Source organism: Naegleria fowleri (genome assembly GCF_008403515.1).
Source record: "Naegleria fowleri strain ATCC 30894 chromosome Unknown tig68, whole genome shotgun sequence".
Classification (NCBI taxonomy): Eukaryota; Heterolobosea; class Eutetramitea; order Acrasida; family Naegleriidae; genus Naegleria; species Naegleria fowleri.
In genome coordinates this window covers 20,622-44,687 of record NW_025408000.1, presented here as the reverse complement: position 1 = coordinate 44,687, position 24,066 = coordinate 20,622, and the positions used below count along the sequence as shown (strand labels likewise).

The window sequence follows — 24,066 nt, the reverse complement described above, 5'->3', positions numbered from 1 at the left end:
AAGAATACTAATGGTCATTTCAATTTAATATAATTTTCAACGTTTTACTGTTTCACAACTTGTTTTTAACAGGTACATTGATCTGTATTGATGTTTGGTCTTGGTGATGGTGCTGGCGTAGGTATTGGAGTACTACCGCTTGTGTACGAGCTCAAAAAGACGTCACTTGTGACACTTCTGATCCATGGTAAATAATTAGTGACGTTTGCATAGACACCGACATTATTTCCACCACATCCTGCTGGACCATAGGAAACAATTCCGACCAACACTGGCGCATTGGAATCCCTGCTGTTCAAATAGAATGCAGGACTTCCAGCGTCACCACTACAAATATCAATACCTTGAGCAGAACCTCCAGCTCCAATGCACATTTGAGCAGGTCCAGAAATGGTCAATTGTTTCTGAGAGCAAACAGAGGTGGTCTGGAGTGGAATTTGACCCTTTTGTAAATTGTTGACACTACTGCCTTGGTTTTGAGTTGCTCCCCAACCAGCAATTTGAAGTTGAGCTCCAAAAGGTACAACTCCTGATTCTAATTTGAAGGATTTCACTTTGGAAGACATGGTCACGAGAGGAAGGTCTTGGGATAATTGAACGAGAGCAATGTCGTTGGTGATGGAGTAGACATCAAAGTTGGGATGAGGCACTACTTGAGATACCGTTCGTACAATGCATCGTCCAGAGGTGTCTTTGTAACAATTGTTATTGGATGTTCCTGCAACGACCACAAGTTTGGAAATGTCAACACCTTGGACGCAATGGGCAGCTGTTATAATGTATCGAGCATTCACAATGGATGCACCACAGAAATGGGAAGGTGCTTGGTCCGCAGCACTCTGATATTGAATACTCACAATTCCTGCGAATTCAGACTCGGATGCTTGTGTGCCACCCGAGAGTTTGATACTGGCAAGTGTGAAAGGGCATTCTAAAAGGAGAATGGTCGCAAAAATACAAGCCAGTGCAAACACGAATGAAAGTTTGCTGCTACTTGTTGGTTGTGTTGACATTGTCTACTATTAGTTTGTGTTGTTGTGTTTATACAATTTGTTTTTTGTGAAAATACAGGACCTAAATGCTGGTTTTAAAGCAGTGGGAGTTTACCAAAATATCGATTGGTGAAAAGTTAGAAAGGGAAGTGGATCATGATTGGCGCGTTATCTAGTTTTCAATTTTTGTAGAATTAGCTATGATTTTAGAGAATGGATTCCAATTCATAAGCGCAGAGAGATAGGTTGAAGAAGTTTTGAATTAGTGAATATTGTACAGGTTTGGTTCATGGCAGTAGATTTTCATTACTCTTTTCCTCAGATGTCATGACATTCACATCACAGAATCCTTGGTGATTGGATGACTTTAGGAGGCGAGATTTAAACATCTGCATGTTTGGTGAATAGTGATTGATCGATGTGAGTTCATGGGCAACATGATGCATTGTCGTTCATGTGCATTATCAATGGGAGCAATTGGGGCAGGAAGTAATGTCAACACATGCGTCCATTCAAAAGTATGGCAAGTCATTGAAACAAGTCAACAATAGAATGTTTAAAGTTCACTCACATCACGTACCTGTTTTCTCCTTCTCATCAACTTGTACATTTCATAATCAAAATTTTCCAAAAGTTCCACAATGTGCTTATGACCACGCTCCGAAGCGATATCCTTTGATGATTTTCCGTTCTTGCATTTCATATTCTTGTCGGCTCCTCTCTTAAGGAGGTATTTTACAATTTCAAAGTGACCATGATTTGAGGCAATCCATAAGGCAGTCTGCACGCATGATGATGCATCAAGTTTAGCATTGTTTAAAGGAAGGAAGCCATTTCAGCCAATATGAATAATGAATTGCTCAGGTTAATATTATTCAGTCCAAATATTCCAATACTTACATGTTCGGACTATTCAAATGCAATCATGGTTTACATTTGTATACACAAAGAGACAAATGATTGTATTCAAGTTTGGCAAAAGTCGGTTAGTTTGTGAGAGGCTTGCTTATTTATCCTCATCGTTCCGTGTACTTACCTCCTACATCAGTGTTCATGTATGTAGATTATACAACGCATGAGATGATGTTACATTGAGAGAGATTGCAATATGATTCTTTGCCTGAAACAAAACAGTCAAGTCGTACTTACTTCGTTTAAATCATTCACTCGAGCTCCCAAATCAACCAAATATCTCACGAGAGGAAGGGAGCCTTTGGCACACGCCGAATACAGTGGTCTTCTTCGGAAACATTTGTCATAGTGGTTAATTAAATCAATAATTTGGAAAGGCATTACAGGTGCTGCCAGGGCTGTACCGTGATAGGAATAATAGGTTGCATTCCGACGATGGTTAGAATTGTTAGAGGCGGCTGCTTGTTGCTCCATGGAAGCCTTATTAAGCTCTTCAAAGAACAAGTACATTTGATAGAAGGAATTAGTTTCAATCCAGTACACTGTTTTATACGCCAAATATTCCAGTGGCAATGGAGGTGAAGCAAGAGGAGCTATGGTGGTTGCCATTCTCAGTTGAGGTACTCTACTGCAAAGATGATACAAAAGATATTATTCTTGTTCTCGTGAATGTAGTACTACGAGTAATCGATCCAAAGAGCCAACAAACACGAAAGGTTGTTTGAAAAACTCCAAAAGATGAAAAATCCTTGTTGTTCTCCTTGAGGTGTGTTTTTTTTAAAAAAAATCTTAAACGTTATTTTTGTTTTAATGCATCAAGGAAACTAAATTTCGAGCGGAAACCAACAGATTGATGTTCCTATTGGTTTCATTCTCACGGAAAGGAATATTAATGTAGAAAATCATAGAGAGAGAAATAATCTCGTGTGTTTGGTTCTTTTGAATCTTAATGATTGGTGATGGAGAGGGATTCTTTTATGGTTTTGCAAAATAGAGAAAGGAAACTCTTTTTTGGTATGTCAGTTCTTGCATGGTGCAACAAACTCGATTAACTGTTGTGGCAACTTTAAATTGTTTTTCGTTAATAAAGTTCTTTAATTCCATCCTTGTCCAGAGATGTGTAAGTGAGCTCGCAATAATAATGTGTGAATTGAAACATTAAATCCTTCGTTTGTATTTCACATTTGCAATTCAAATCCATTTCATTACAAAAGAGATTCACAACAATGTGACCCGAGTTGTGTTGCTTTAACCTTTTTCTATCAAGTCATTTCGAATGACATCTGTCCTAGTTGTGAGCAAGTGTCACTTAAGGAAAGAAATGCAACGGCTATCTTCATTTCTGCTCTTTTCTGCCGTGCGGAAGAGCGAGTCACTCCGGACAGTCAAAGTCGTCTGTCACCTGCCAACTCTAAAAAATAAAACCAATCGTCTCACAACAGTCATTGCGGACCGACCAACAACATCCTCATACGCATCGGCCGTGAGTTCAACTTACCTTTCTCTCAACCTTGGTTGCAAGAGTATTGGTCATCCCGACCGAATCTCCACAACACGAATAATAATTATTAAATTAAAAAAAACATCAAGAATAACAAGAATAGTGAAACTCCTCTCCAAACTGTTCTTCCTTCATTCACTGAAGGTGTTTGAACACAAATTCTTCTTCCATATCTATTCCTATTATTCTTCTTCTTGTACAAGAATATCCTTTTTGGAAAAACATATTTTCATCATCCTCTTACATCTCTAAACACAATCTTGTGAATACGTTTTTCTGTCGTTCCCGCTCAACAACAACAACAACAAACGAAGAATGGGACAAAATCAATCCACCTCCACCACCACCAACAGCAGCATCACCACCACTACTTCCACTTTTGATTCAACAAGTTCTTCTTCGGAAGAATTAAAATCTCCTCCTTCTCCTCCGCCTTCTCCGAACAAGAAATTCAAATCATCGTTCAAGTTCTTCAAATCTTCCTCAACTCCAAAAAAATACACAAATGACTCGACTCAGAAAAGCCCCTCCTCCTCCTCCAACTCTTCTCTTGCCTCCAACGGAGTTCTTTCCAACACAACGGCCATTCCGATGTCTCTTCCGAAAACCAGTGACGGACTTTACACCTTAAATTTCACAATGGATCAATTAGATGAAATCAAAGCCTTCTTTGAAAAGTATGGATTCGTCGTGGTGAGAAATGTCTTGTCGGAGAAACAAATTGAGGAGACGATTGAAGAAATTTGGAAGATTATTGAAGGAACGGATGATTCCACAAAATCCGTCATTGAAAGTTTAAGAGAATTTCACAATGGAGGAAATACGGAAAGTTCATCCAATGGTGTCTCTTGTAATGAATCGAATTCGAATGGGAATTCCAATTCTAATAATGCTTTTACACCGGTTCAGAGAAATGATCCGACGACGTGGCGAGAAGAATGTGGATGGCCAGAGTTTGACAATGTCGGAATTTTGGGAAATCAACCTGCAATGGTAAGTGTATGAGTGAGTCATTGTTTCCAAAAATTATTTGAAAATGACAACAATTGGTGTGGAAAATGTGTGTTAATTGGAAATCTCTACACGCGATTTTGATGAATTGAATTGAAAATTTTGGCCTTGTGGGATCTTATTTTCGTTCCTCTTGAATATTAATTTAATAATTTTTTAAATTGATCGAAATTGATCCCATGCGAATTATTGACATTTCTTTATTTTCCATGAATAGGGTATTTGTGCTATGGAAAATCGACAAAACGAAAATATTTACAGAATATTTAATCTCCTCATGAATGGATGTAACAAATTATGGGTGGGTTTCGATACGTATGGAGTTATGAAACCAACCAAAGACGTTCTCTGTAAAGATGGAAAAACTCGAAAAGATTTTCCACAGTACAAAACAAAATCAAATTGGTTACATTGGAGACTCAATCCATGGAAACTCTTCAAACAATATCAAACACTGAACACCAATTTACAAAAGCATTTGAATTCTAGCACTTTAGACCAATTACCTAATTTGGTAAATTCATCAAGTCTGACATTTACAGACATTGGATCCAGTCGAGGATTATTCAATTCAAGTCCTCTCACAGATCATGCATCATCACCTCATTCACACCAAAACAACAACCACAATCACAACCATCAAAATTCCTCAAATCTCGAACCCTCCAAATCCTCTTCTCCTTCTTCTTCTTCCAAAAAAAAGAAATCCTCCTCTTCTTCTTCCTCTTCTTCTTCTTCCTCCAAATATTCTCCATGCGAACGTGCTCTCTCTCTTCTCAAGACTTGCACTCCCCGAAAATTCTTGCTCAATGAGGATTACGGCATTTTTCCATTAATGGACTCGGAGAGCGCCCTCGTCTCGAATCCCGCCAAAGACTATTTGCGCGACGAGTTCAAACTTCAAGGTTTGATTAATTTGGTGGATTCGAGAGAGCAAGACGGAGGTCTCCTGTTGGTTCCGAGTTTTCATACGCCTGATAATTTTCTGACGTGGACAAGGGCCACTTATAAGCGATTTGGTACCATTACGGAACATCAGGATTCATTTATCAAAGTGCCACTTTCTTATGATTTGTATCCATATGCGAAACCAATTTCATTGCCAGCGGGAGCATTGTTGGTGTGGGATTCGAGAATTCCATCGTGTACTTATTCGAATGATTCAGATCGATTTCATATGGTTCAGTATATTCGAATGTTTAAATGTGAAAAGTATATGGATTCGAGTGTGGTGAATGAGAGTACGAACACGACCTTTTTTGAAATGCGAAGACAAATGATTCTTCAACAAATGCCTAAAGACTTTGTGCCTTCACCCATTGGTAAGAAATTGTTTGGATTGGAGGAATGGTAAAGTGTGACAAGTGACAGGAAATGTGGATTTTGAGTTTTTGAAATGATACTCAGATTTGTAAATAGCATTAAGGTTCAAACCAATTTTGTAAAATTTAACTTGTATTATTTGTTTAATATTTAAAAATTAATCGAGAACACTTATTATAATAAGATTGCTCGATTTAGAGTTTTTCTCCTCTTTCTTTTTCTTCTACCTTGTTCGGTCCGAAAATTATTTATTTAGTACTAACACAATTATGACATTTAAGGCAGTATCCAACTATCTTTTTCTACAAAGGCCAAGACTTTATAAATCTTCATTTCTTTAAACCTGATCAATATTTATTATAAAGTTCATATCTTAATCGACTGTTTTACGATATTGCTTCATCACAGTCGTTTCAAGAAGTCCTTTCAATTTGTTCACCATAAAGGAGGAAAACAATACTTTTTCTTCCTTAATCACAAATCCATGTTTTGGACCTACGCTTGCTGCCTTCACTCGAGCATCCACTTCATACGATGGGAGAGGTTCTTTCGAGTTTTGAACTACCAATTTGGCCACGTCCGTAAAACAAGCTGATTGAAGTCTGGCATTTTGCAATAACTTGTCAACTTCCAAATTATTCACATCTCCTAGAGCAAACACATTTCTCAAGTGTCGGGTATTGTCACTCGGATCGAGTACTTGGAAATGTTTGTTTACCTTAATGTATCCTCTCTCATCCAAAACAGATTCAAAATTCGAACCTTTCAGCATGTCCGTGTTTGGTTTACATCCACTGCATAAATAACAAACAGAGCAATCGATTTCTAATTCTTCAGAACCACCATTTTGCTGATTTGGTGCTGTAGTCTTGACCACAAGCGTATTGGCATCCTTCTGGGAGGTTACTTGTGAATGAAACATGATTTTGAGATTTTTGAATTTCTTGAAATTCTCTGATACGACCTTATGTGCTGCTTCTGAAGGTTTCATAATCATGTCACCTCGTTGAATGAGAATAAATTCTCTCTTTGGATAGGAAAAGGCTAAAGAACCAGCAAATTCCACTCCAATAAATCCACCTCCTATTAATACAATTTTCTTTGTAGAATCATTCTTGAGAAGTGGAATGGAGGATTTCACGCTTTCCAAAGAGTATGGATCTACATAAAGAATCTTATTATCTGGATTGTCCTGTTGTGTAAATTCTAACATGTTTTTCCATGAAGATGATCCTGTTGCAATGACAAGATAATCATAGTTTAAAAATTTGCGATTTTGGAAGGCTGAAAGTTTTTCGTCATTTTGTGTGACAGTATTTAAGAAGGAATCAAATGTAAAAGTTGTGTTCGATGTTTCAACAAAAACTCCCTCTTGTGTTACATGTCTCACCAAGCCACGGATGAACACTCCTCTATTTTGCATTACATCTGAAAGAGGAACTGAAATCTTGTCTGCATGTTCTTCTTTTTCCAAAACAATGGGATGAGAGGGTTTTAAACTTGCCACATCATTCTTGTCAATGAGAATTATATTGAAATATTCAAACAAGTTCTGAGCTGCTGTTATCTAACAATTTTCATGTGTTCACATTCAACATGCAAGAATTGTTGTTCAAATTACATGCAACACCAAGAATTATTCAACAATGAAATTCCATTTTGGTCATCTATCAAACAAACTTCAAAAACTTACTCCTGCATGTCCACCTCCCAAAATAACCATTCTTGGCAAATACTCTCGTGTGAATTTAAATAATTTTCCATCTTGAATGGTGTACTTCTTTTTATCGATACATGTAATGATTCCATTTTCAATCATGAAATTTGCAATCTTCTCTGCTCCCTTCTGATCGACGTGACATTCCTTCTCAATTGCCTTCAACAAGGAATCTGCATTGAAAACACTCCGATGAGCCTTTCCAAATAATTTCTTCTCATCCCGATAATTCATTTCGTGAACGGGTTGAAGTCTTTTAATGAGGGACAATAATTCTATTTTCATGGCAGAAGGATCCACTGGTGAGGATGATGAACTCTCTGAAGAGGCAAATTCCGATAATTTCGGAAACGACATGTTCTCCATGATCTTTGAGGTGTTTTCGAGTTGTTTTTTTTGTTGTATTTTCATCGATGTTGTTCGGGACTTTTAGATGTTTGTGGCATTCTTTGGGCGCACCCTTCTCGACGAGATGCATCAAAGTCGTCGCATGTGCATGAATTCTATGGAAGGCAGAAAAACTGCGCATGCACTGTGGTCAAAGTTTGTTTCAGCTCGGGTGATTAAAGATAACAAGTTCAAATCCATTAATGATCTCGGCGTGTCCGTTGAAAAAGTGCGCACGCTCGGAAAAGTGTCGCAACAATCCAAAAATGTTAAGGTTGTCTCTTCACTTGGAGGCGATCTTTGAATATATTCAACACACGACGATGGTTCATTCCTTAATTCTTTTTGGAAAGGAAAGGGTGATTGAACATGTGCATTGATGAACTCTCTTTTTAGAAAGAATGTGTGACAACCAACAATGTGAAATCAACTTTTCAAAGAAGATGGTGGTCGTCCTGTTGTTACTCGTAGTAGGACAGCCACTGAGTCGCCGAAATGCATGTTTTGATGGTTTCAGAATGATGATGCACGGATATGGTTTCGAAACCATAGTAAATAACTCATCGAATTTCTTACACTCTCTCCGATACTTAAAGAAAATTCCACCACATGCATTCGCCATGAGTGCTGACAACTCGAACACCAAATCCTCCTCTCAATCCTCCTCTTCATGGTTCTCCGCACCCTGGTGGTGGACCTTCGGATCGGTACCAGAAATTGATTCCGATTCCTTGCATCAATTAGTACAATCAAAACCCGAACCACCTCTTCAAATTATTGATGTTCGGACCGAAACTGAATATCAGGAAGGGCACATTGAAGGCTCTATGAATTGTTCCTTCCTTCCTAACGTTTTCAGTTTTTCAAACCGAATACAAGAATTGAAATTGGATCCCTCTCGGCCTGTCTATGCCATTTGCTTGAGTGCTCATCGTTCCATTGCTGCCGTGAAATGGCTCTCTCAGAATGGATATCAGGCTTTTCAACTGAAAGGAGGTATGAAAGAATGGAGAAGGCTGAATAAGCCGGAAGTGAAAGATTGAATGGTATGAATTGTTTCATGTAGTGCTGTAATTAGTGATTGTAAATATGTATTCATCAAGCTTAACTCCGAGAGTATATGAGTACAACAATAGCACAATTTGTTCAGCTGTAAATATCGTAATTCATCATGATGAGTCCAAATTAAATATTAATAAATTAAATTATTTTTTAATATTTCCATTAAATTTATATTGATGTTTCTGTATTCTATTGAATCCGTCGATGCACCCTATAGTGAATTCCATCACCACACACGACTAGTGCACTCATCCAATCAAAATAATAATAACAACATCCACAAACCTGTTTTCATCAACAAAAAGAAAAATGAGCCAACAACAACAACAAGCCTCTTCATCATCATCGGGAAACAATACAGACAATGAATCCAAAGAACAACGAATTTCAATTGAACACGATCAAATTCGTAGAGATATGATTGCTGCTGCTTTATTGGGACCGTGTAAAGCAATTAATCGTGAATTATTGAGATTGAGAACGGTGCAGACTGTGAGCACGGCACAAATGGAAGCAACAGAACAACAATTATGGAAATGTGTTGAAAGTTTTGCTCAAAACTTTGCAGAGAGAGAAGGTGTTTGGGGAAGTGCCATGATTGTTGCTCCAACACAAAAACCAATACAGGAGGAGATTTCAACAACACCACCGGAATTCGGACCACCTCCAATTATCGGAGGAAATGTTGGCGATATTTATTATTTTGAAAGAACGTCAGGAAAAGTACAATGGGATAGACCTTCCATGTTGGACAGGTTAATTCGAGAGGGAAAATCTGCTAGAGACCAAACAGAACCAATTCATGATTGTGAATTTTTGCAAACAAACTTTTTCATTTGCTTACGTAGTACTAGGGCCGAGAGAAGTGGATGCTCTTTTGAACATGACAAACTGTTACGTTGTATGAGAGCAAAAGTTCTCGGAAATAAGAAGTAAATTCTTGAGAGTGGCGATAATTTATTAATGTTTCAATGTTTCAACTGTAATTCACGAGTTTTTTGTGCAGTAAGGTTAATTGAATATTTCAACATTGAATTCAACAAGCAACGAGTGACAGCCAACGTACTATTCACCGTGAGATGTTCAATCTTTTGAACTTTACGGAGCTTCTTCTTCTTCCAATTGATTTTCACAAGCCAACCAAAATGTCTTAAATTTCATGACCGCGTCGAATTACTTTCGACGACTTTCTCCTTTCATTCCCAATAAATACCCATTTCAACTCTCAAAGCTCAGAACTCATACTAAACCAAATTCCAAAAAATGTTTCAATCTTTGCGTTCCGTTGTTGGTTCTTCCCTCAAGACCACCATCCGAGAGAGAGCTTCTCTTTGGATGATGATGCTCGTGGTGGTTTTCATGCTCGGGATCATCATGAGCAGTAGTAATTGTCCTGGCGATGGTGCTGCTACTGCTGCTATGGTCAGGGGTAGCTCACCACTCGTAGAGGCAGGACCGAATGGAACTCAAATCAAAACAATAACCACTGGAGAGAAGATTGTGGATTATGTTTCTCCACAACGTCCTGGTTCTCCACCTTCCATCTATTATAAAGTAACAGTCCCTACCATGATGTATTTGGATGTTGCAGCCTCTGCTGAGTATGGACCCGCAACTCTGTATTTGAAAATTAATGATGTTCCATTGGAATCCGATTTTGGTTATAAACAAGTCGTGAGCAAATCGTGGAAACATGAATATTATAGAAATGGTGTGGATGGTGATCAAACGTATTACATTGGAATTTGGGGAGATGCTAAATGTACATTCATGGTCAATGTGGTGGACAGTCCTATCAATAGTGGGGAAAGTGCTGGATTGGTGGCTGGATTGGTCATTTCCTTGATATTACTTGTATTGGCTGTAATTGCATTGACTGCTGGAGGAATTTTGTATTATCAACAGAAACACAATCATGCAACAAGAATGGTGTAAGGAATAAGGAATATATTGGACAAGACTTTTTAATCTCAATGTCATCATCACCTCAAGAGGCTGTGACCACAGTCCAGACGAACACGGAATGTTTCTGATGTCAGAGTGGAGGATGACAAGGAGGTTTCCAAATTTACAAACTTTGATGAACAACATTGTAAACTCAGTGACGAAAGGAAATTATTCTTTTTCAAAAGATATTCTGTTCCTTACATTTTCTAATTCATCCCCTTATAAGAAAAAAACCATTTTAAGATGATCATTCATAACTGCCAAATGTAAGATATCCTGTATGGAAACACACATTCATCCTCCTCTGTGCAACTCTTTAAAACTCACTATTTGCTTCAGCAAGACAATTAAAACTTGAAAAAAACAGAACTTTCGTAAATGAAATTTGAATCCATTGCTGATGTTGGTGTGGTCCTTGTGGTCACTGTCCTCATCTTTGGTTTCCATCATTCTGGTCCACATCATGTCCATTCACTCTCTCTCCAGCAACAACCACAACAAGGACAGCAACAACAACAGACTCAAATTGCTCCAACCTCATTCACCAACGTTCCAGAGTCCAAGTATTGTGTGAGATATTTGAATCAAACTCAAAATGACACTCAAGTGGGTGTGACTCTTGAGAGTTATTATGATTGCGGAAAGTCTGATCGAAATGGGGATTTGAGTGTGATTCATCAGAAAAATCCAGATCGAATGGACTTGTTGTTGTATCATTTTTCGAATTATGTAAGTAGTTGAACAAGGTTTTCACTTATTTCCTAATTTGGAAACAAAATTTTTTGGAACACATTTCAAATTACCTTGAATGTTGTACCTCACCTCACATAGCCCAATCCAACCTACGGAATGATCGGCTACCCCCTTCTCGGTAATCCAACTCCAAGCACTCAACAATCTCTTCCCAACAGTATTTCCACACAACTTCCAGCTCCAAATTTCCAAATGTGGATCTCTTTGGACCGAATTGTTGAATTCACACTCAGCCTCCAAGGTGGCACTGACCTCAATTCAGAAAAAGCCTCTCTCCAAATCTTGCAAGATTTCCCCATCAATTCTCAAAACATTCCCTTCACCATTCAAAAACAAAACTATGGAGGTCAAGGACGGAATTACAAATCCATCTTTGCCGATTTGGAAATTCCACTTCTTTCTACTATTAATTCCTCCTCACCCACATCCTCACGTCCACCCTATGCTCAAAAACTTCACGTGAGAGCCATTGTCTCTGAGAGTGAAACTCGTGCAAGAACCAATCTCTTGAGCGGAGGCGGAGCTCAAGGAGGAAGGGATGCTTTTGCTTACCGAACCACTCCGACGAGTGTGACTCTCCTAGTGACTGCTCATGGAGTGAGACCTGGAGCCATTCAAGGAACTGGCAATGTGGGAGATGCTGCAGGAGTCGTCTCAGAGACTGAATCGACATGGGCAATCTTTGCCACTGTTTTTGTTGGAAATGGTTATGTCTTGAATACGAAACCACAAAAGAGAGCGACGGCTCCATGGACCACATCGGGTGGCCAATCGTATCCATTACCGTATGATGTACTTCCGGATTATTACTTGTACAATGTGTCCATGAATGGAATGTACATACCAGGTTCCTCTCAAACTGGAGCTCCTAAAACTCCCTTGGGATATTTCACACTTCCAAGATTTGCCTATGGCAATGAAAAGAGTCGAATTCAATTAGTCGATTTGGTGGACACGGTAAAACAAGGAACTTCCTTTTCGAGTAGTCCGCCTTCGAATAGTGCCATGAAGAATTCTGGTGTCAGTTCCGATGCAACACGTGTGGTGATGATTCCTGCTCAGAAACAAGAAGCATCCAATATTGGTGAGAACCGAAAAGCGGTTGCAATTCAAACGGTGCAATTTGCGCCAATATTTATTGGAGCTGTGGAAGTGACTGATGACTGCAATTGTGCGACAAATGTTCAAACAGTTTGGGATAATAATGCTTCTCAAAGAAAGCAAGTGAATGAGTAGAATAAGATGGAACATGGAAGTGATTTTAACTTCTGTCTTGAACTGTCAGTTGTCATGAAATCCAAAGTAGGTGTTGAAAATAAAAATTGTATTCAGACACTCAACAATTTTCGACGATCTTTTCTCCGTTCGATGCATCGTCTTATTGGTCTTCCATTAATGAATAACAACTCTTGTTGCATCATGTACAACCTCAAGATCAATGTCTCCAAAAAAGGTAAATTATTATATTTGTTCCATCCCCCAAATAAAAACCTGTTCCAACTATTCTCCATTGAACCAAAATAACAAAATGCTCACTTCCATCCATTCCTATTCTCCCCATTTGTCACTCAATTCTACTGAATCTGAAAGCCTCCACAAATCAATGAACACTCCATCATCATCACTTTCAAAACAAACAATCACTCCTCGAGAAGAAACTCCTTCCTCTCCTTCTGCTTCTACTTCTCACGAGATTGAAGCATTGAGTCCATTGAAGAACCCATCAAGTCCATCGAATCAAAAGAACTCTCCGGAATTGGAAGAACATTCATCTTCACAAAATCAAAACACAATCAACAACAACAAACAAGAGTCCTTCTCGAGTGCTGTGGAACCTCTTTTATTTGAAAAAACACTTCACCAACAAGAAGAAGCGAATTCTGATTTAGAATTACAGGAGATTAAAGATCGATTGCATCAAGTGATGAACATGTCCACGAGGGTCTTGCAACGATCCATGTTGGGAGATTTTAAGAAGGAAGAAGAAGAATTTAAAAAGAAACCTCCAAATTTGGAAGAAATGAGTGATGATGAAGAGGAATTTGATGAAGAACATGTGGAGGCCTATCATTCAGAAGACGACTTCCTCATCGATGAAAAAGGACATGAAAGAATTCCCGAGCATGAGGAGGATAATACCTTGAATGGTGAGACGAAAGGCGAATTTGACGAACATTTAAATCGTCTTTATCCATCACTTCGAAAATCGAATCAACAACAACATGAATTCCGTTCTTCGTCGACTCAACCAACCTCTTCTTTCACATCCTTTCGAAATCGTTCATCTCCATCATCCTCTCGAGACAAGGATCTCTCTTCTTTAAATCATCATCATGATTATGAACAAGAAGAGGAGATGGAACATTTGAAACCCTATGCTAGTGTTCGCTCCAAGAGTCAACTCGTTCCAAAAGAAGACACTGAACCGAAGCATTATTATCGAATTGCCACCATGTCCACTGGTATGGTCTTTATGATTAATAGTTTCATGCTTTATTTTGGTGGACAAGGTAAAATTCAAGTTGCAGAATTGTATGGATTCCATCAAGACAGCCCTCATTTGCAGAGAACAGTGGCTATTCTCTTCTTTGTGATGGGAGTGATTAATTTAGCTCCAAATTTGTTTGGAGGAGAAGAAGGATTCTCTCTGAGAAATGCTGCAGAATATTTCCCCTTCTTAATTGCAGTGTTGAATGTGGTGGTGGCAACACACTATGTAGTTGAGAATTTCAGGCAGGGAGAGACGCTGAATGTGAATTGGATCTCTCTAAGTGGATTGGTGCTATTTATCGTGTTGAATATCAAGTTGGCGACCTTGTCACATCCCGGTGCAAAGATTAAGGTGAAAAGGTCAGAGTATTTCCAGCAGCAGCAACAGATGAAATACCCGTCCAATAATAAAAATCAGTAACATGCGATTGTAAATAATGATAACGTTAATAGTATTAATAGTTGATAAGTGAGGGTACTATTTGAAAGATCTGTTGCGTAGAAGGAGAATTCCTATAAACCGCGTTGTGAAAGTGTGAAGATGGATAATTAAGTTCTAATTTTTCTGATCGGTGGACGAACTTGGGAGTGTCACTGATTCATCAAGGGATGTGAGAGACTTGTTCTCGCTTAGGAATCCTAGTGCACTCCTGGATTCATTATTCACGTCTTGTCGTAGTATTCTCTTCAGTGGTCTCAAAGGGCGTTGTTCCAATGTACCGTTGTTTGTCGTTGTTTCAGTGACCTGGTTCGTAGTTACATTTTCAGATGTAAATGAAGCAGCTGGTTGCAATTGGGCTTGGTTCGTTGGTGAGGATGAGGAAGCAGCATGTGTTGGTGAGGAGGAAGGAGGTGGCATCTCACCAAAGCTAGAACTTGATATCAAGGTTGGTGTAGCATCATCGTATTGCATATCAAGAGGATTGACATGATGTTTTGGTTTAAGGAGATAGGTTTGACACAACCCTTTACCTTTCACATCAATCTTGCGCTCCTCAAATTGAAATCCTAAATCATGCACTCTCTCATATGTTTGACGAGAGATTTGAATTCTTCCAGGAATACCGGTACTTTCCATTCTACTCGCAGTATTGATTGTATCCTAAAATGTTTTGGAACAATTGACGATTTCATAACATGCATATTTGATATATTGAAGAAAATGGTAAACAAAAAAACTCGTTTCAACCTACCCCCCATAAATCATACGCAAACTATCAAGTTGTGGGTAAAATTTTGATAAAATGTTGTGAGCATGACAGTGAATTAAATATACCTTGCATCGGTGATTGAAAGCAACTTACTTTTTTAATTCCAATAACGCCTGTCATTGTACATCAATGTTCATTTAATAAAGTGTAACGATTCTGTGAAAAAGCAACTCATACTTACCAGCAATGACAGGTCCAGTATGGATCCCTACTCGTATATTGACGTTAGTTTTTCCATTTAAATTGTAATCTCGAATGACAGCCATAGTTTCAATCGCAAATTTCAATGTTCGATCGGGATGATCGCTTTGAGTATTTCCATTAATTCCTCCCTTAATAATTGAATAGTGTTAACAAAAATATCCATTGCGTCATGAAAGACGTCCGCGGACGGAGTTTGATGAATTAATGAATTATTAACCTTCATGTAATAATAACTACATACCACACAAAAATAGGCATCTCCAATAGTTTTAATCTTCTCAAGTGTATACTTTTCTGTTAACAAATCAAATCCATTGACGATTGTATTTAGCATGTACACCAATTCAGAGGGATTCATTCCAGAGCTGATTCTAGTAAATCCAACCATATCTACATTAAAAGTTGAGAAACATTATTTGAAATTGAAATATTTTGTACCATTATAATCTTACCTGAAAAGAATACTGTGACGTCATTAAATTTTTCTGCAATAAATGTCTCTCCACTTTTCAATCTCGAAGCTACTGCTTCAGGCATGATGTTAAGCAGCAGCGTTTCAGATTTTTTCTTTTCCTCTGCCAAAAGCAGATTTTGCTTCTTCTCTGGTGTGAAATCCTGTAATAATTGCGTCAAAATCAATCGACAACATATCTCTCAAACTTACTCTGATGAAACAGCTTATAAGCGGCTTTTTGTTATAAATGCTCGCCACAATATTAACTTTTGCCGGAAATTTGCTTTGGTTTTTTCTTAGACATCCTATCTCCAAAGTTTCTCCCATTGGTTGAGCATTTGTAATGGTTTTCTGAATAATTTGGCTAAGTTTTTGATAATTTTCAGTGTCGGAAGGATCAAATAATTTCAATAAAGGTTGACCTAACACATCGCTGTTATTCATTCCAAACATGTTTTGAGCTGTTGGATTAAATAGCTCAATGTCTCCCTTGTGATTACATAAAATTGCTCCGTCAACAGCAGAATTCAGAATCGATCGAATTTTACCATCGCCTTTGTCATCGGTTTTTGCACGCGAAAATTTGAGCTGACTGGGCAACTCGTCAAAAAGGGCAAAGTTTTTAAGTTCTTCATTTTCTTCTAAATCGTCAACGGGAACATAATTAAGCATAATTCGTAGTTGTTGTTTCTGCCTCCAAAAATCTGTAAGCAATGAGTATGCAAAATAAGTCATTCCAAGTACAGATAGGTATCCAAAGAGAGAGAATGTAATGGTAATAGAAAAACTTGGTCGTGAAGAGAGTTTGGTGTACAAGGAAAAGAGGGTCACCATACGATCCATGAGTACAGATGTCATTTCATAATGTTTCAAGAGTCCTGTGAATAAGTCAATTAATTGATAGTTACTGTAATAGAGGTCCTCTCCAAATCTGTTAGCTGAACTGATCAGCTTTACAATTAGATCACTCATTGGTAAACATGAATATTGAGTGGTTATATTCGGATAGGTGCAATTACTAGGTACTAAAATAGCAGCAAGTTCGTCATACATGCGAAATGCATTTCTGTAATATAATTCATTCCATGCATCTGCAATAATGCCAGTCAATTCTTTGTGTTGTACATGAAAATCGTCTAGCTCTTTTTTTGTCATCAACCTATCATCATTAAGATAAAACTTGTATGGATATCTCAAAAAGGAAAACATTTCTGACAATCTAAATGCAATATTGTTTGCAGTTCTCAAAATATGCACACCATATGTTATATGACGAATGGCAGTCTCAGAAGCGGATGAGTTCAGATTCATTTCAGCAAACATCAATGTTATGCATAATACTGTGACAGCAATAGTAATAAGAACAGCAATGACTATGGATGTTTCAGGTTTAGAAATGAAAGACATTTCTTTCACATCAATTTCTTCATCACTCTTTTTTTCAAGTTGCGAAAATATTTTTCCGGCCACATCGTGAGGGAGATTCTTAGTCAAAAATTTGATGGTGGACCTTAGACTTTTCAGATGAATAAGCGAAATCACCACAACAATTACAGAACATGTGACGTATATAGAAATGGCAGTTGCATAGAAAGCTAAAAATTGATTACTACTGGTATTCACAATAACTTGATTCCTATTGCTAAATTGCGAGCAATATGCATCGTATGCTGCACTTTGATTGATTCTATTTGACCAATAGAACAGAAAATCAGCAGAATCAGTAGTTCTATTGTAATCATGAATTGTATATGTTAAAAAGTTTTGTGTGTAAAATATAAGTTGATCTGTAATTTCTGAAATCGAAGATTTCCTGTACTGTACGTATTCTTGTGGATTTGTTGAATTGTTATCATTGTAGATCACTGGTGTAAATAAATAATAATCTGTGTTAGTGAAATCTTGAATTAATGATTCACTGAATCTGGTTGCTGCTATTAATTTCAAATTACCGAGCACATTACTATACTTTCTCATTCTGTGTACGTGTGATTTGTGAAATTCCTCGGTGCTATTGACGTTTGGCAAACCTGTAGACCTTATTTCATGTGAATATTGAGGAAAGAGATGTAAAAAATTTTGTTGGGTTCGAATTTCTCTAAGAAACAGTCTTGGCAAAGCAGTTGGAATGCAAATATCATAACTTGTAATGGTTAACATGATAAAAACTACACAGTTAAAAATAATCTTGAAACAAACCTCAAGTCAATTGAAGATGTCATTATTTGAGCAAAGGAGATACTTAGTCCAAATCCAATGGAAACGACTACAATAGAAAGCAATGAAAGAGCTAAAAAAAATACTAAGAGACTCGAGTGCGAAGTTTGTCTATTGAGAGCATTTCTAAATTGGACCTCTTTCTTTTGAAGTCCATCATTAACATTTTCAATTCCATCAAAATTACTTTCTTCATCTAATGCTCGATTATTATTGTATCGCCCATAATTGCTTGCCAAATCTCCTACATAACTCATTTCTTCGTAATTGTTATTCCTTATTGCTGCAGAATTGATTCCTTCGTTTGGTAATACTTTGTTTTGATATCTTCCGGCCTTAGACTTTCTACGTGAACTAGAATACTTTTTGCTCTCCTCTTCTTCGATAGCAGCAGCCTGAATGAAAACATCAAATGATTTCTATTTCTAATTGTTGAATAATATTACATACCTCTTCGTAAAGCTCATCTGCTCGCTCTTTTTCAAACAAGAAGCTTTGTAAAAACTTTGCGTTTCTACGCAACACTGTCTTGTTATTGCCATAATTCGCCATCAAACCGTTGAGCGTAACTTTACACTCCTCTGTTAGGGATGTTATTTGCTTATTAATCGAGAGTATTTTCCCAATTGATACTGATTCATTAAGCAAGTTTTTCCAAAATGCTTTGTGTAGTGTTTGAAGTGTAAACTCCTTCTTCTCTAGTGTATGCAGAATGTGCTTAATCTCCAAAAGTCCTCTCTCATTATCTGAATTTGCTTCCACCTCCTTTGTTCTTTCAGCAATTTCAAATCTCTGTAGAAGTGATGGATGACCTTTTTTTGCTTTTCTTAACAGGGCTAATGATTTGGTGTTACTATTGATGTCCATACCTAAAAACGACCCCGTTACCACTGCAGCCATAATTAATAATTCAACATTTTGATACGACTTTTGGGTAGATACACCTTTTAAAAAACAAGTTACCATATCCAAGTCTCTAATAGATCCGATAACTTCATCTTCCTGAGCTTGTTGTTTGACAGAAAACTTTAAGAAATGATATAACCTTCGATTTCGATTGGTTTCATCTATGATTTGCAAAATTTTGATCGATTCCTTTTCAAGCACGGTTTTTGTATTCACAACATCAGCATCGTTATTCAATTGATTAAGTCCATACTCCAACTGATCATAAAAGACAGTTCGAATATCTCTTAAGATGTATCTTGTGTAAATTTCTAAAACAACCCAACCAATAATAAAAAAGCAAATTGATGTTCCAAAAGTCATTCCTAGCAGACCAAGCCCGAATCCCCATTCATCAAAGGAATTGACATACAGAGAAATAATTCCACATATTCCAACTCCAACTGTGGCCATTTCGAATCCGAAATACAGGGCATTTTCCCATCTTTTGTAAAATGGAAGTCTATAGGCAAACAATAATGCCAAGCCAACTCTACATAACAAATACAGTAGAGCAGGGGCTATCATGTAATTATGTGAAACCAAGTTCATGATTAGAAATAAAACATTGAGAGATAATAGATTAAGGTAATGTCCGTGCTGATTAAATGATAAGAAAGGGAGGGAGCTTCTCGGATTGGAATTGTTTAACGTGTACATTCCCAGAAAAACCATACAAAAAATAGTAACAACTGAAATAATTGAAATGACCATCATGGCAATATTTGTGGTGCCATAACATGCAACGTCAGGAAATCGATACAATACTTGAACTTCTGTGGAATGAGAGGGAAGCATCACACTAGATTGGTATGAGCAATCAAGAAAGCCAAGAAATAACCAAAGAAAAGGCATGGATAAATAGCAAACAACTCCTAACAATCTAATGAATTTTGAAGGAGAAAATTTGTATATGTTGTAGACAATTGAGAACATGATCAGAATGATGTCGAATGTTATCAATAATTAAATTTCACGTAGAAGGTTATCATGTGATGAAAAAGATCGAAAACTTAAAACGCGCACGCTCCCAATATGAAAACAACAACTTACATTCGTGTAATCACCTTAATTTTGGGCCAATGTTTGCTCATGGTATATACTGATCGATAGGCTAATAGTAAATTCAAAACTCCAACCATGAGCACAGAGAATAGTATGCAAGCAATGATCAAGGCTGCTGTGTAGGGCAAATGATGAAATCCAAAGGTGATTGGATAATTGAGAGCTTGAGCAATCCAAACACCATACTCTCCATAGTTGTAGTCGGAGAAAAATCCCACAAACAATGTTACCCACATGATGTACATGTTGGTTACAAGTGCCAAAAAAAAATCTTTTCGAGAGGTAGCTTCTTCCTTAATTTGCAAATTGAGAAGGAACATAAAGAACCGTTCCTCCAATTTGGCCAATGTAGATAACTTATAATAATCCAGCAACGTACTCCCTGCAGTATTTGCCGTATCCGCAATACTACCAGAACGAGGGCCTCTTCCTCCACCAACCACCGATGCTTCTGGCACTGGGAACGTAAAGCCTGATGTATCAAGTACGCTGTCATTGTCCGAAAATTGAGGCACCCCCGTCAAGTTCGCCGATAGTCCCGCGTTGCTCGTTCTACGTTTACTGTTGCCCTGAAGGATGGTATTATGGGGCTCCACGTTCATCATTTTTTTAGCGTTGATGTTCTTCGAGCCTTGTACGCGCCACACCTCCAAAATCGACAGCTCTACTGGTTGAGGGCAAGTGCGATGGAGCTCAAGATCCTTTTTGGCCGCCAAATTATTTCAGATACACTCAAAATTGTAAAGCCCGATCGGGGATATAGGTTGCTTTTTTTATACACACAATCAGAGTATGTTAATATGATAAATATAATAAATGTTGTTGCTATTTTAATACATACTCAAATGAGAGAGAGATGAGAGAGTGGTCATTTACTCTTCGTCATCGTCAGGAATAAATTCACTGGAACTCTTTTGCTTTCTCTTCTTCTTGTGACCGGTCGAAGATTTTTGTTTTCGCTTCTTTTCGTTGTGATAACTTTCCTCATGTTTGGAACTGTCACATTCTTCTTCCTCCTCATTTTCTTCTTCCTGTTTTGATACAAGAATACTGCTTCGAACAGATTTACGTTGAAGGGCCTCACGATTTTGTTTCTTCTCCATTTCAGCACGGCTCTTACTCCGACACCAGAAGGGTTCAGACCTGCACACTGGGCGTTGTGTGTCGCTTTCGATGATTTGCACGAAACTAATTTTTTTGTTGAGTGCCGAGTTTGGTGAGGTATTACCGAAACCAAAGCTTGAACTAATTTCCTTAATGGGTGGTAGTTTGATTTTGTAGTGGTGGTCGCGGCGAATTGAAATTCCAACTTCACAGTTAGGGGCACTGTGCTGTTGTTGCTCTCTCGAGGATAGACGCTCTGAATACTGTACAATGGAATGTTTGGAGAGAAGGTCCATGCAGATGTCTGGAGGAGTAGCGCTCTCAGAGGTATCGAGAACGCCTCCATTCATGGGTGGTGTAAGACCTGTCAAGTAGTGAGCACTTCTCATTTCTGCAGTGTAATTATCAATAAACATGAACATAATGTTTGTGTTGAAAATGCTACTGTCTGTAATGAGGTTGTCTCCTTCGAAAATTTTGGCATTTTCAATGTCAAAGGCTCGAATTTTGAGTTTGATCGTATCATTGACGAAAACAGACAAACGTGTTGGTTTTGATCCCTTATTAATGGTGAATCCCATGGGTGTGCATTCCACCTCAATACATGATGAGGCAGAGTCTTTCATTAACAAGTCAGTCTGACTCGCAGAAGAAAGGTTTGGAAATTTGGCATCAAATTTCGTGAAAAGCCATTTGGAAATAATGGATCGAACTGTGGTAGAGTTGAGACCTTTGAAAATATTGCTCAACTCTTCACGAGAGAGCAAGGATTTGGAGAGTAAAGCGCATAAACAGCGTTCTTGAGGTGTTAAGGAAATTTCGTCAGTGTCGTCGTTTGAGGCCTTCAAGATGGTTGGTACGGTCTCGCTATCGTCTTCACTCATCATTGTACTATAGATAAAGTACTCAAATGTTGGAGAGACCTCTTTCGATGCACTCTCAGCCAAGTACCGTCCACTTGTGTCGCCATTTCTTCCGCCTGTACCAGAGGTCTTTTTCTTTCGTGACGACTTTCTTGATCGTGTGACAGCTGTGACTCCATTTGCATTGCTCTCCACAAAGATATTGCTTGCTGAAGTGTTTATGGATGGCTCTTGTGGTAGAAAATTGTCCATTGATGTTTCAACAACTTTGTATTGAGTCACTGTAGCACCAGGCGCGTACGAATGAAAGGAAGAATTTAAACCAGGATTGAGAAATTGGTCAGCACTGTGTTGAGAGTTGCTACCACTATTGGTCACGGTTAGTGATGATGAGAGAGACAGAGTGTTATTATTGCTGCTGTTGTTGTGAGTACTATTAATGGAAGGTGGCATGGTCTTGATCTCTACTGGCTCCACAACAACAAACGAACCCAACTTTTCATTAATGTCTACATTTGGATCCATAGAACCAATGATATCATCGAGATGGTCTTGGAAAATCGTGGGAGGAGAGGCACGTGAGCTCTCTCTACTGAAACCACTCAAGATGGGCTGATGGAAATAGCCAGTGCCCAAGGCCTGATCCAATGTTGAAGCAACATTCTCACCATGATTGAGACTTGAGTGATCCACCGACATCGATGTGGAACGAGTATGTTGAGAATAGGAAGAGGGCTGCGGTGGAAAGACTTGTTGGTGGTGATCATGGAGAGAGGAGGCTGGATTCTCAAAGGGGTTACTGGTCTGACTCGAAAGTGTGGTGGTGATACATTGTGGTTGTTTGTTCAAAAGAGACTCCAACAATTGCAATAATGTGGATGCAGAGGGGTCTAACGTTGAGCAATGAGACTCTGGATTCTGTTGTTGGCTCATCATGGAGGTGGTGGCAGGAGTGGTGGAGGTAGCGGTGATTGGGTGGACCAGAGGCAGGAAGTCAGCCGTCATGAGGGAGGTGGCTGGATCCTCCCAAGAAGACATCGTGTGGTTTTGTTGATTGTTCGTACTCATCAATGTTGAGGAAGTGATCGTCTTGGAGGGGGAGCAGTCATCACCTCCATGGTACAATGAGTTGAGCAAGGTTATGAGAGAAAGTTGCTGCTGATGGTGGTTGCTGTTACGATTCTGATGATTGAGGTTAGACAGGATGGGCATTGATGGTTGTTGTTGTTGTTGTTGTTGCGAGTTCATCATCCACGCAGTCGTGGTGGTTGTGGGTGATATTTGCTGGTGATGATGATGATTGAATGAGTGGTTGTTTTGATCCATTAAAGGGAGATGATGCATCAATGAGGAGGGCCAAGTTTCTGTGGAAACCGAGGGAGAATGAAACAAAGACGATTGTCCCTGTGGTGTTGGTGGTGCTGTTGTGAGAGAGGAGGTTTGTGGTAGTGGCTGGTATGGCACGAAATGTTGTTGGAGGTTCAAAGGGTGGTTGTTGTTGTTGTTGGTGTTTGTTTGAGACAAGAGAGTGGAGAGCACTGAAGAAGAAGTCGCTGTTGTTGTTCTTGTTGTTGGAGAATAGTTCATCGGATTGGCAGGAAGAGAGGCTTGCTGTTGTTGTTGTTGTTGTTGTTGGAGAATGGATTCCAACAGGGTTAGTGGTTGTTGCTGTTGTTGTGAGTACATTGTGAATTAGAGTGAAAGAATTAGGATGGAAACTACAGGAGAGGACTGCTCAATTTGATTTGGTTGAAAACAACAGCGGATGTGAATGGAAAGGACAGGAACCTAAATTTGATTGTTGGCAGGTGGTGGGCCACAAAAGAGAAAAGTTTCAATCGGATTCAATGATTACCCGACTCAGTCGCAGGGTTCTTGTTTCTTCTTGATGAAAATCTATATTCAACA

At 38.5% G+C, this 24,066-nt stretch overlaps 11 protein-coding genes across 11 annotated transcripts; 6 read left to right on the top strand and 5 right to left on the bottom strand.

Moving 5' to 3' along the window:
- Positions 1-65: 65 nt before the first annotated feature.
- On the bottom strand, positions 66-1,013 carry FDP41_009196 (uncharacterized protein; the record flags this gene model as incomplete). The annotated part of the gene is made up of 1 exon (XM_044713128.1): positions 66-1,013. One exon carries the CDS (start codon positions 1,011-1,013, stop codon positions 66-68), a length of 948 nt encoding a protein of 315 aa, XP_044557008.1.
- A 266-nt stretch (positions 1,014-1,279) lies between these two features.
- Positions 1,280-2,513, bottom strand: FDP41_009195 (uncharacterized protein; the record flags this gene model as incomplete). Its single annotated transcript, XM_044713127.1, has 4 exons — positions 1,280-1,381; positions 1,573-1,773; positions 1,893-1,901; positions 2,142-2,513. The coding sequence occupies 4 exons, from the start codon at positions 2,511-2,513 to the stop codon at positions 1,280-1,282; spliced, it is 684 nt and encodes a 227-aa protein (XP_044557007.1).
- A 1,207-nt stretch (positions 2,514-3,720) lies between these two features.
- On the top strand, positions 3,721-5,770 carry FDP41_009194 (uncharacterized protein; the record flags this gene model as incomplete). The annotated part of the gene is made up of 2 exons (XM_044713126.1): positions 3,721-4,398; positions 4,634-5,770. 2 exons carry the CDS (start codon positions 3,721-3,723, stop codon positions 5,768-5,770), a joined length of 1,815 nt encoding a protein of 604 aa, XP_044557006.1.
- A 342-nt stretch (positions 5,771-6,112) lies between these two features.
- FDP41_009193 (uncharacterized protein) lies at positions 6,113-7,867 on the bottom strand (the record flags this gene model as incomplete). The annotated part of the gene is made up of 2 exons (XM_044713125.1): positions 6,113-7,306; positions 7,433-7,867. The coding sequence occupies 2 exons, from the start codon at positions 7,865-7,867 to the stop codon at positions 6,113-6,115; spliced, it is 1,629 nt and encodes a 542-aa protein (XP_044557005.1).
- Positions 7,868-8,463: 596 nt separating this feature from the next.
- FDP41_009192 (uncharacterized protein) lies at positions 8,464-8,886 on the top strand (the record flags this gene model as incomplete). The annotated part of the gene is made up of 1 exon (XM_044713124.1): positions 8,464-8,886. The coding sequence occupies one exon, from the start codon at positions 8,464-8,466 to the stop codon at positions 8,884-8,886; it is 423 nt and encodes a 140-aa protein (XP_044557004.1).
- Positions 8,887-9,214: 328 nt separating this feature from the next.
- Positions 9,215-9,841, top strand: FDP41_009191 (uncharacterized protein; the record flags this gene model as incomplete). The annotated part of the gene is made up of 1 exon (XM_044713123.1): positions 9,215-9,841. The coding sequence occupies one exon, from the start codon at positions 9,215-9,217 to the stop codon at positions 9,839-9,841; it is 627 nt and encodes a 208-aa protein (XP_044557003.1).
- A 327-nt stretch (positions 9,842-10,168) lies between these two features.
- On the top strand, positions 10,169-10,840 carry FDP41_009190 (uncharacterized protein; the record flags this gene model as incomplete). The annotated part of the gene is made up of 1 exon (XM_044713122.1): positions 10,169-10,840. One exon carries the CDS (start codon positions 10,169-10,171, stop codon positions 10,838-10,840), a length of 672 nt encoding a protein of 223 aa, XP_044557002.1.
- A 390-nt stretch (positions 10,841-11,230) lies between these two features.
- On the top strand, positions 11,231-12,841 carry FDP41_009189 (uncharacterized protein; the record flags this gene model as incomplete). The annotated part of the gene is made up of 2 exons (XM_044713120.1): positions 11,231-11,581; positions 11,684-12,841. 2 exons carry the CDS (start codon positions 11,231-11,233, stop codon positions 12,839-12,841), a joined length of 1,509 nt encoding a protein of 502 aa, XP_044557001.1.
- Positions 12,842-13,133: 292 nt separating this feature from the next.
- FDP41_009188 (uncharacterized protein) lies at positions 13,134-14,516 on the top strand (the record flags this gene model as incomplete). The annotated part of the gene is made up of 1 exon (XM_044713119.1): positions 13,134-14,516. One exon carries the CDS (start codon positions 13,134-13,136, stop codon positions 14,514-14,516), a length of 1,383 nt encoding a protein of 460 aa, XP_044557000.1.
- Positions 14,517-14,651: 135 nt separating this feature from the next.
- On the bottom strand, positions 14,652-20,796 carry FDP41_009187 (uncharacterized protein; the record flags this gene model as incomplete). Its single annotated transcript, XM_044713118.1, has 10 exons — positions 14,652-15,197; positions 15,289-15,309; positions 15,400-15,419; positions 15,488-15,638; positions 15,752-15,900; positions 15,963-16,125; positions 16,175-18,107; positions 18,164-18,576; positions 18,632-20,009; positions 20,180-20,796. 10 exons carry the CDS (start codon positions 20,794-20,796, stop codon positions 14,652-14,654), a joined length of 5,391 nt encoding a protein of 1,796 aa, XP_044556999.1.
- A 267-nt stretch (positions 20,797-21,063) lies between these two features.
- Positions 21,064-23,844, bottom strand: FDP41_009186 (uncharacterized protein; the record flags this gene model as incomplete). The annotated part of the gene is made up of 1 exon (XM_044713117.1): positions 21,064-23,844. The coding sequence occupies one exon, from the start codon at positions 23,842-23,844 to the stop codon at positions 21,064-21,066; it is 2,781 nt and encodes a 926-aa protein (XP_044556998.1).
- Positions 23,845-24,066: the final 222 nt, after the last annotated feature.